This window comes from Bubalus kerabau, chromosome 6, assembly GCF_029407905.1.
Source record: "Bubalus kerabau isolate K-KA32 ecotype Philippines breed swamp buffalo chromosome 6, PCC_UOA_SB_1v2, whole genome shotgun sequence".
In the NCBI taxonomy this organism is placed as follows: domain Eukaryota; kingdom Metazoa; phylum Chordata; class Mammalia; order Artiodactyla; family Bovidae; genus Bubalus; species Bubalus kerabau.
Window position 1 is genome coordinate 60,377,573 of NC_073629.1, and position 12,158 is coordinate 60,389,730.

Genomic DNA, 12,158 nt, shown 5'->3' on the forward strand with positions numbered 1-12,158 from the left:
TTCTGGAGTGAAGATATGCCCAGATCTTTAGAACCAGTTACATATAGAAATGAAGAAACTAGAATTTACACAAGCTTAACAATGATAAAACGAAGCAGTCACTGGCTATACAATGCATCAATGTTTATAAACGTTTGTAGTAACAAAAAATAGTAAGTTATTAATTACCTAAAAAGGTATTTCTTGAGGTAAATGACAACTGTAGTAACACACATTAATTAATCTGGCTAAAACCAGAAGAGGTAATGGTGAAGCTCAAAAACACCTCTAAAGGAAAAAAATATAGAAATTCATAGTTCACTATTACCAAGTAAGGGTGAGGGCTCTTCTAGTGTTAATCTTTAAAATATGAATATTTTCAACATTATTTTATGAGTAATTTAGACTAATAGTATTAGGAAAAAGTAGAAACACTTTAGAGACTATGGAATAAGTCTAGTGGTTTCTCAGTAAACACCCAGTTAGAATAGGCTAGTGGCCATTTGACCCTTTATTGCTCTGTTCTCACCCAAATACATAAGAACTAGGAATCCATAAGCATCTGAAGTATACACAGAAAATAAATCAGGAAATAAGGGTACTAAATAGAATCCAAGACTCAAATTGTTCTATCCTTTCAAGATACTTTAATTTTGCAGTTATTAATTAAAAAACACAGTTGTTTTCAGCATTTCCTAGCTACAGGAGTGCATAGGAAATTCCATTCTAAATAAAGAAGTAATTAATGAAATAACAACACATCTTAACATTTTACATTGATAGGTTACAGTTTACAAGGTGCTTTCACATACATTATTTCATTTGATTCTTCAACAAGCAGAAAAAACAGTAGGAAAGAAAAATGATTTTTTTAGGTTTACAATGAGTATTTTCAGGCCAATGGGCACTCACCACAGGAACACATCAGAACAAGACAGCAATGCCCACAAGCCACAATATCATTTTGGTAGGTTGACAGTTTGATATCAATTAGCATCAGTGAAGGAGGAAGGAATCAGAACAGACACAAGGTTCTCATGATATTCAAAGAACTGTAAGAACACTGCAAGAATTAAGGAGAAGAAAGATGCCCTAGAATATCGGCTTACTGAGACTTACTTCAAAGCATGTTATCCCCTCAGAATGTCAAAAATCATCAAACATGGGGAAGTGAGAAGGGACCTTAGAAACTGCCTAATGGAACTCGTCCATTTTACAGATAAGAGAACTGAGGGCAAGATCACGGCTGATAGTGACAGACAAGGCTTGACACTCAGATGCCTTGACTTTCAGTCTATGGCTCCTTTCCTGACAATGTAATCTCCTTATTATGTCTTCTGTTTAAAATAATGTAATCTGAGATTAAATACTGATTCGTTCCACATATTTCTTATTCAAGTTTTTATCTTCTTTTTGGCTAAATTGTGGCTGAAACTGGGAGTTTTATATAATTCTAAGATATTCTAATCCAGTGTATTTGAGTGGTTGGAAACAGACTCCCTTGATGGATTGGGACAAAGCTTGCTGATATCTTTCAAATGGAAGTTCAATGGAATGGCTAAATAGCCCTCAAAACCAATGCATGCCTACGGGTCATCCACCCAGGCAGATTTTAGAGCAAATTTGTGCCAGGCAATAGTAATTTCATGATTTTCTTTTTGTTTTCTTTTTTTTTAAGAATTCATAGAAATCTTTTTAATTACTGAAAACTAAAAATGTAATAATCAAATTGTTACCCCATGATTTACTAAAATTATTATGTAATAATTTTACAATAATATACAACATAGGTACCATAGCATTTATAGCATACATATTGAATACATGATCAGCATGTTCTTGGGTCTAAATGAAATACAAAAAACCTAAATTATTTTATACAAATGATGTTTTAGATTTATTAACATGATATTTATTACATAAAATTTGCTACAGCAAAGTATTTCATATTTTCCTTGCACATTTTAAATATAAGTGGACCAACAAATCAGTATCAGCTTTAAGTGACATGACCATGCAGAAACACTTGACAACCAAAAGATGTACAGACTGATGCAGAGAACATCTCAGACAGATTTCTTCAGCATCTTCAAAGGTTTTAACAAAGGTGTGGTACACATGAAAAGAAGTAGAATCAGTGACCTACCTGCACCGATAATGAAGCAGAGTGTTTATATACATTAAGATCAGTTTGATTAAACACAACCCATCTTATATGCATGTAAATTGATCATAAAAATGAACACAGTTTATTTTCAACTATTTTGGTGTGTTGTTTTAAGATAGGTCACTGACACACAGAGATAAAACCAGACAGGAAATTTAAAAGCAAAGAAAAAAAAAAATTAAAAAATTGAGTTAAGCCATGGATTCTCAACAAACAGTGAACGAAATGGGCAAAAATGCTTGAAATTTCCACATGATAGCAATGTTATTAAGTCAGCTGGCAAAAAAAATTATATAAAAAAACAAATACTAAAATTGTATTTGCATGATCATAATTCCATTTACTGAAAGAAGCTAGAAATTATGACATATATAAAAATACCACACCTCAAAATTAAAATACAATTGTGGCAGTTTTGTCCCCTTTCCTCATTGCCGAGGCACAGGATGAAAGCTGAAGTTGCAGCAGCGCCTCTATCTCAGGCTGATGCATACAGTACACCAGCATAATCACCTGGCAACAAATTTTGTTCTTAACTGTGACAAAACAAAGCAAAGCAAAACAAACAAAATACCTCTAAACAAAAGTGCCTCTGTATCATTTACAAGAATCCAGCCATTTGTTTGGCTTAGATGAGTATTTGTTCACATCAATGTTCTTTTTAGTTCATTTCTCTTCCTTTAAAAAGTTTACAATGGGGACTTTTTGAGAAACTTAAAAATTTGTCACTTTCATTAGTCATGTTCTATTAAAATACTGTCTAAAATCCTTATGGAAAGTTAAAGTTTATAAATCTTAGAACTCTTCTCTTGATACCTACATAAATGCTGGTACCAAGTGAGAGAATCTGGATGATTATGATCCATGTTATTAGCTTTTCCTGCAAATGAGACTGTCACATTGCACAGGTTGGTCACGTATTTACTCAAGGGGAGGATGACAGAAAAGGCAGTGAAGTGACACAGAGCTTCTGATCTGTATGAATCCAAACTGCTGGGTCTAGCTACTCTGCATTAGTGAGTTCTAGGAAAGTTAATGTTTTATTTGTGTAAATATCCTTGGTGAAAAGACATTCTATCTTTAAAAATGGTCCAGCGTTTTGGCAAAAACTGAGTATGAGCTATTCAAAGTAAAAATAATTATTAGAAAGCATATCCTCAAGCAACTGACCAACACAAATATTGGTTAAGAGTTACTAAAAGCAACATTTATCCTTCCCTTCCAAAGTCACATAGCCATAACACTGCCCATTTGAAACACCAAGAAAATAAAATGAGCACTATTTGCAGAAAAATTAATGGAAATGAAACAGGACGGAATGGATGTGGAAGAAGAGAATGAAGAACCAAAGGGAAGCAGGAGAGTGTCTAGTTCTGTGTTATGGCACAGACAATGCTTGCTTAGCGGTGCCTTGTTACAGAGGTGGATGCAGAGTGCACACACGGATGACGGGAATAGAGACCTCACTCAGTCGCTGGAATGAAGGAACTCGGTAACTGCTTTGACAAGGAGGGTCTCGGCTCTACCTTATCTCTTAACAGAGTGCAAAGACTGAGTGTGAGCTCCGATGTCATCTTGTTGCTCTAAAATTCACAAAATTCTTTCCCACATTTTTCTGTTATAGAGACACGGATATCTTCTTCTTCATAGTCATCAAAGTTGCTGGTATCTCCAGAGCCTCTGAACTTTGGTATGAATGGAGCTTCAACCTGTAATTGAGAAACAGAGAAAACAAGAGTGATATTATGATTTATTATAAGAAATATATATATATATATATTTGGTCTTAGTGTCAGTTCTTGGCACAAGCTCCTAAAGCCTTTGGATCTCCTGAGTTGAGCATGGCAAAGGTGTCTTTTTTTATGTTAATGAGGTGTCTTTGGGAAAGCCTATAGGTAACTTAAGTAGGGTGGCTGGTTGCCAGGGTACCCAACACTGTGATTAGAAGGTTGGAACTTTCAGTTCACTACCTGACCCGGGGAAGGAGTACATCAAGGTTGTATATTGTCACCCTACTTATTTAACTTATATGCAGAGTACATCATACAAAATGCCATGCTGGATGAAGCATAAGCTAGAATCAAGATTGCTGGGAGAAATATCAACAACCTCAGATATGCAGATGACACGACTGTTATGGCAGAAAGTGAAGAGGAACTAAAGAGCCTCTTGATGAAGATGAAAGAGGAGAGTGAAAAAGCTGGCTTAAAACTCAACATTCAGAAAACTAAGATCATGGCATCTGGTCCCATCACTTCATGGCAAGTAGATGGGCAAACAATGGAAACAGCGACAGACTTTATTTTCTTGGGCTCCAAAAATCACTGTGGACAGTGACTGCAGCCATGAAATTAAAAGACGCTTGCTCCTTGGAAGAAAAGCTATGACAAACCTGGATAGCGCATGAAAAAGCAGAGATATTGCTTTGATGACATAGGTCCATCTAGTCAAGGCTATGGTTTTTCCAGCAGTCATGCACTGATGTGAGAGCTGGACCATAAAGAAGGCTGAGTGCTGAAGAATTGATTCTTTCAAACTGGGTTGCTGGAGAAGGCTCTTGAGAGTCCCTTGGACAGCAAGGAAATCAAACCAGTTAATCCTAGAGGAAATCAGTCCTGAATATTCATTGGAAGGACTGATGCTGAAGCTGAAGCTCCAATACTTTGGCTACCTGATGCGAAGAGCCAACTCATTGAAAAAGACCCTGATGATGGGAAAAACTGAAGGCAGGAGGTGAAGGGGATGACAGATGATGAGATGGTTGGATGGCTTTACCAACTCAATGGACAGGAGTTTGAGCAAACTCCGGGAGATAATGAAGGACAGGGAAGCCTGGCGTGTTGCAGTCCTTGGGGTCGTAAAGAGTTGGTTGGACAGGACTGAGTGACTAAAACCACAACCTGATCTGAGAGGGAAGAGGGACTGGAGATTGAGTTCAATTAGACTCTCCTGGTGGCTCAGTGGTAAACAATTTGTCTGCCAATACATGAGACACAGGAGACACCGGTTCAATCCCTGGGTTGAGAGGATCCACTGGAGGAGGAAATGGCAACCCATTCCAGTGTTCTTGCCTGGGAAATCCCATGGACAGAGGAGTCTGGAGGACTGTAGTCCTTGGGGTCGCAAAGAGTCAGACATGCCTGAGCAACTGAACACTCACACCAAAGGGCAGTAATTGAGTCAAAGGGCAGTAATTGAGTCAATCATGCCTATATAATGAGGTTTTCATGAAACACCAAAAGGAAAGAGTTTGGATTTTGGAGAGCTTCTGGGGTGATGAACCAGTGGGGACTTGGGGAGAATGGCATTCCTGAACAGAGCATGAAACTAGGATCCCCTTTCTACACACCTTGTCCTAGGCCTCTCTCCCATCTGGCTATTCTTGAGTTATACCGTTTATAATAAATTGGTCACCCAGTAAACAACTTTTCTCATTTCTGTGAGCCAGTTTAGCAAATTAATTGAACCCCAAGGTTTTGGGGGAATCTTGATCTATAGCTTGTTAGTTAGAAGCACAAACTGGACTTGCAGTTGGTATCTCCAGACAGAAAGTGTCAGAAGTGAGTTAGTTGCTTGGTTGCATGGAAAAAGAGGAAAAAGAAAGGCCTGAGAATTTCCAAACACTAAGGAAAATAAATTCTTATTATTAGTAACGCAGTGGCAATACTTAAATGCCTTTAAGTCCCTAAATGATAAGAGCATTAAAAGAAGAAACTAACTATAGGTTTGCTATTAATCTTAACATTTTCATTCAAAATATGGTACAGGCCAACAAACTTGAGATTTCTAGGATAATTCACTGCTGCCATCAAAATGCTGGTACTTAAGGTTACAGAGGATGAGATGGTTGGATGGCATCACCGATTTGATGGATGTGAGTTTAAGCAAGCTCCAGGAGTTGGTGATGGACAGGGAGGCCTGGCATGTTGCGGTTCATGGGGTCATAAAGAGTTGGACACAACTGAGCAACTGAACTGAACTGAAAGTTACAGAACTCTAGTTTTCCTTTATCAGTTTCTTATTTCTGAAGTCTATTTTTCTATCTTCCTTTCCTTAATTCCTTCCTCTTTATTTTTTTTTTTTATTCCCAAGATTATTTTGTTTAAAATATCTGGCTATCAAACTTTCTGGGAAATTTGAAAAAAAAGTCTTTTAGAATTACAAAAGTGTTAAATTCTGAACATTTTTCTCTTTGGATCCTAAAATAAAATGTCTTTCCATTATTTAAAATAAGTCTTTATAAAGATTATGTTGTGTGTTGAATATGTCTGAGGAAAAGACTTTAAAAGCTGAAAAAATAACATCACAATTTACACAGCATATATAATTATATGCATGTGGTTTCATTTCTTTCTCAAAATAACACCGCGACAGAGGCAGGGCAGGTAGCCTTATTCCCATTTTACAGATTATAAAACAGAAAGTTGATCAAGTTCATATGACTAGTAAGTAGCTAAAGTAGGTTTCAAATTCATAAGTCTTTACTTTTAGTCCAGAGCTGTTTCTAATATTTATACCAGTGATTTTCAACGAGTTTTGATTAATATGCCTTTACATCTTTTACCTGATTTGCCTCTTGAGAAATTTGTATGCAGGTCAGGAAGCAACAGTTAGAACTGGACATGGAACAACAGACTGGTTCCAAATAGGAAAAGGAGTATGTCAAGGGTGTATATTGTCATCCTACTTATTTAACTTATATGCAGAGTACATCATAAGAAACGCTGGACTGGAAGAAGCACAAGCTGGAATCAAGACTGTCGGGAGAAATATCAATAACCTCAGATATGCAGATGACACCACCCTTATGGCAGAAAGTGAAGAGGAACTCAAAAGCCTCTTGATGAAAGTGAAAGAGGAGAGTGAAAAAGTTGGCTTAAAGCTCAACATTCAGAAAATGAAGATCATGGCATCCGGTCCCATCACTTCATGGGAAATAGATGTGGAAACAGTGTCAGACTTTATTTTTTTGGGCTCCAAAATCACTGCAGATGGTGACTGCAGCCATGAAATTAAAAGACGCTTACTCCTTGGAAGGAAGGTTATGACCAACCTAGATAGCATATTGAAAAGCAGAGACATTACTTTGCCAACAAAGGTCGGTCTAGTCAAGGCTATGGTTTTTCCTGTGGTCATGTATGGATGTGAGAGTTGGACTGTGAAGAAGGCTGAGCGCCGAAGAATTGATGCTTTTGAATTGTGGTGTTGGGGAAGACTCTTGAGAGCCCCTTGGACTGCAAGGAGATCCAACCAGTCCATTCTGAAGGAGATCAGCCCTGGGATTTCTTTGGAAGGAATGATGCTAAAGCTGAAACTCCAGTACTTTGGCCATCTCATGCGAAGAGTTGACTCACTGGAAAAAACTCTGATGCTGGGAGGGATTGGGGGCAGGAGGAGAAGGGGACGACAGAGCATGAGATGGCTGGATGACATCACTGACTGGATGGATGTGAGTTTGGGTGAACTCTGGGAGTTGGTGATGGACAGGGAGGCCTGGCGTGCTGCAATTCATGGGGTCGCAAAGAGTCGGACACAACTGAGCGACTGAACTGAACTGAACATCTTTGAGTATATATCACCAATAAATATACAGTTTTTTATTTATAAATAAGTTACACACATGGCTAAATTATTACAAGATACACACAAACAAGACATCTAAAAAAATAAGGTAAAAATAAGTAGGAATGGGAAGTCTAACTGGTTGCCTTGTGTGCCCTGTATGGGGGCCTGCAGGTCTGCACCACACAGAAGAATGAGCTAAGCAGACAGTCGCTTCATGTCTAGCCAGGCAGTAATTTAGGATCACACCTATTGAGACAATCATCTCTAGAAAATGACTGTACAGTGTGAGGTGTCCAGGCCATTTTCTTCCATTTCTTTCTGCCAGGTGACTTTGACTATTTGTTGTTCATGAGCACTTGGTCAAAGAATAAAGGCTATGAAAACTATTCAAATTTACTATCATTTTTGTACTTATCTACATACTTATCACTGACATGATACTAAAACAAATGGCTATTTTAAAGTACTGAATTATTTCTATTTGTAAATTATTCAGAGATTCCCAAGTTCATTTCTGTTAATCATCAAGATTTACTATCAATCAATTTGCCCAATACAATAACCAGTTATACTGTGCTACTTCTCAGCAGATAGGCTGTTTAACCAAGATTCATCATTTGGATGAGCAGTAGCAGTTCTATCCCTTTTAAGAGTAATTGTTTAAAATACATGGTATGTATAGAATAGTAAATATTGGCTAAGTAACAGAAATGTTTATTTCTAAATATAAGTTTTAAAATAGTCAAAATACATCATAAATTTTTAGAATATTAATAAGGACAAACCTCAAGGAAATCTAATTAATTCATCTAAATATAGCATTAATAATACTATAACAATAAAGACAGTATAGTGATAATTACAAAGGTATATAAATGATTTTATAGGAAAATATAAAATTCTAAAATTAACTCAATAAGAGGCAAAAATTTGAAGAGGCCAATATCCACAGAATTAATTTGTTTTCATTTCCAAGGTATAAATATAATTCCTATCTTTCTTAAATTTCCCAAAGGAAGATGGAAAATTTCCAACTTAATTTTATGAATCTATATAATTTCAACTCCAGAAAAACAAAAACTATAGGTTGATAAAATTTAAGACTACAGAAGTAAAAATCCTAAATAAAGCTTTAGCAAATTAATTTCAGGCAGGTATTAAAATAATAATACCCTATGATTAAAGGATATTCATTTCAGGAATGTTAGGATATCTCACCAATATAACTCTTTATACTAACATGTCAAAGAAGATAAAATACAATATACTGGCACTCAAGGATATTTCCTTAACCTGATCAAGAATACTTATCCAAGACAAACGGCTAATATCATATCTGGTGGTAAAGCATAAAAAGCATTCCCATTCAAAAGAGGACAAGATAAGACTGTTCAATAGGCCCACTATTTTGAAATATTGTTCTAGACATTCTAGCATATAACAAAATGGAAATAAAAGATATTAAAAAGAAGACAAATGACACCTCTACCCACTGTGATGATCTTCCAGTAAAATCTAAGGAAATCAATAACAGAATTTACTTAGTAAGGTGGCCAATCATAATAAACATAGAAATGTTTTCTCCCCCATACTCTTAATGGGAAAGAAACATACTCATAGTAACAACCAAAATATAAATTTATTTTATATTTATTCCTTTATTTATAAAGGAAAAACTTTGAGAAAGAAATTGGACTTTATTTTATATTTATTCCTTTATTTATAAAGGAAAAACTTTGAGAAAGAAATTGGACTTGTATGAAGTAAGGGGTTTCTAAAACCTTACCAAATAACAGAAAATGTTTGAATAACTGCACAAATATAACATGTTCATTATGAAGAATTTTTAAGATTTTGGTTTTCTTCTAATTAATACACGTAATCCCAATTAAGATCCCCCAATACAACATAAATCTTTGGGAAGACCAACAAAACAAAGGAATTACTGCTTGTTGGGTACAGAGTTTCAGTTCTGCAGGAGGAAGTTCTGGAGATGGATGGCAGTGATGGTGGCACAGTAGTATGAATGTACGAATGTCCCTGAACAGAACACTTACATTTGGTTAACATATTGAATTTTATGTTATGTGTACTTTACTACAATAAAACTGGAGAAAACTGAAATATGTATTTTTCATAAATATTTATAAAAATTCCACATATTAAATATATAAGTATCTTGAAAATGGAAAAAAATCACATTATAAACCTACATAAAATGATGTGGTGGTTCCCTGATGGCTCAATGAGTAAAGCATCTTCCTGCAATGCAAGAGCTGCAGGAGACTCAGGTTTGATCCCTGAGTAGGGAAGATCCCCTGGAGGCGGGAATGGCAATCTCCTCCAGTGTGCCTAAAAAGTCCCATGGACAGAGGAGCTTAGCAGGCTACATAGTTCACGGGGTTGCAAAGAGTTGGACATGACTAAGTATGCATGCACAGTCTGAAGTTGAGGGGAAAGTGAAGGCCTGAAGGACGCAGATTTACTATTGAAGGTGGTTACTAAAGTCATGGGAATGGACTGTAGTAAGGAAAAGTACAGAAATAAAAGGAAGAAATATGCCAACTGTTGATAGAGGTACTATCTGAATGATGGGATTATGATGATTTAAAATCTATTTACTTAACAAATTACCTCATGACAACTGTATGAAACACACCTCAACCAGCAAGAAAAATAGAGCCAATCTATTTACTTTTTCTCTCCAAACTACTTTCTTTTGCATTCTCTACTTTAACCTAAATGTTGAGGATGAGAAATCTGATGCTTTAAAGTAGTTAAGTAATTTCCTTGAGCTCTCTCTCCTAATGGTTGGCTGATTTGGGATTAAAATCAATGTCTACATAACCCCAAAGTTCACGCTCACACTTTACTGCCTTCTGAGGCAGTCTGAAAAGGCAAAATGATAGGATACTGAAAGAGGAACTCCCCAGGTCAGTAGGTGCCCAATATGCTACTGGAGATCAGTGGAGAAGTAACTCCAGAAAGACTGAAGGGATGGAGCCAAAGCAAAAACAATACCCAGTTGTGGATGTGACTCGTGATAGAAGCAAGGTCCGATGCTGTAAAGAGCAATATTGCATAGGAACCTGGAATGTTAGGTCCATGAATCAAGGCAAATTGGAAGTGGTCAAACAAGAGATGGCAAGAGTGAATGTCACATTCTAGGAATCAGCGAACTAAAATGGACTGGAATGGGTGAATTTAACTCAGATGACCATTATATCTACTACTGCGGGCAGGAATCCCTTAAAAGAAATGGAGTAGCCATCATGGTCAACAAAAGAGTCTGAAATGCAGTACTTGGATGCAATCTCAAAAATGATAGAATGATCTCTGTTCGTTTCCAAGGCAAACCATTCAATATCACAGTAATCCAATTCTATGCCCCAACCAGTAATGCTGAAGAAGCTGAAGATGAACGGTTCTATGAAGACCTACAAGAACTTTTAGAACTAACATCCAAAAAAGATGTCCTTTTCATTATAGGGGACTGGAATGCAAAAGTAGGAAGTCAAGAAACACCTGGAGTAACAGGCAAATTTCGCCTTGGAATACGGAATGAAGCAGGGCAAAGACTAATAGAGTTTTGCCAAGAGAACACACTGGTCATAGCAAACACCCTCTTCCAACAACACAAGAGAAGACTCGATACATGGACATCATCAGATGGTCAACACCGAAATCAGACTGATTATATTCTTTGCAGCCAAAGATGGAGAAGCTCTATACAGTCAGCAAAAACAAGACCGGGAGCTGACTGTGGCTCAGATGATGAACTCCTTATTGCCAAATTCAGACTTAAATTGAAGAAAGTAGGGAAAACCACTAGAGCATTCAGGCATGACCTAAATCATCCCTTATGATTATACAGTGGAAGTGAGAAACAGATTTAAGGGACTAGATCTGATAGATAGAGTGCCTGATGAACTATGGAATGAGGTTTGTGACACTGTACAGGAGACAGGGATCAAGACCATCCCCATGGAAAAGAAATGCAAAAAAGCAAAATGGCTGTCTGGGCAGACCTTACAAATAGCTGTGAAAAGAAGAGAAGCGAAAAGCAAAGGAGAAAAGGAAAGATACAAGCATCAGAATGCAGAGTTCCAAAGAATAGCAAGAAGAGATAAGAAAGCCTTCCTCAGCGATCAATGCAAAGAAATAGAGGAAAACAACAGAATGGGAAAGACTAGAGATCTCTTCAAGAAAACTAGAGATACCAAGGGAACATTTCATGCGAAGATGGGCTCGATAAAGGACAGAAATGGTATGGACCTAACAGAGGCAGAAGATATTAAGAAGAGGTGGCAAGAATACACAGAAGAACTGTACAAAAAAAGATCTTCACAACCAAGATAATCATGATGGTGTGATTACTCACCTAGAGCCAAACATCCTGGAATGTGAGGTCAAGTGGGCCTTAGAAAGCATCACTATGAACAAAGCT

At 36.8% G+C, this 12,158-nt stretch overlaps 1 protein-coding gene across 3 annotated transcripts in view; it reads right to left on the bottom strand.

Annotated features, from left to right (window-relative positions):
- Nucleotides 1–603: 603 nt before the first annotated feature.
- Nucleotides 604–12,158, bottom strand: part of PRKACB (protein kinase cAMP-activated catalytic subunit beta) — a 148,656-nt gene continuing 137,101 nt past the window's right edge. For all 3 annotated transcript variants that reach the window (XM_055585348.1, XM_055585349.1, XM_055585347.1), the window contains one exon: nt 604–3,855. In XM_055585348.1, the coding sequence (XP_055441323.1) occupies nt 3,730–3,855 (126 nt within the window). In that variant the 3' untranslated portion in view covers nt 604–3,729. The remainder of the gene's footprint in view (nt 3,856–12,158) is intronic.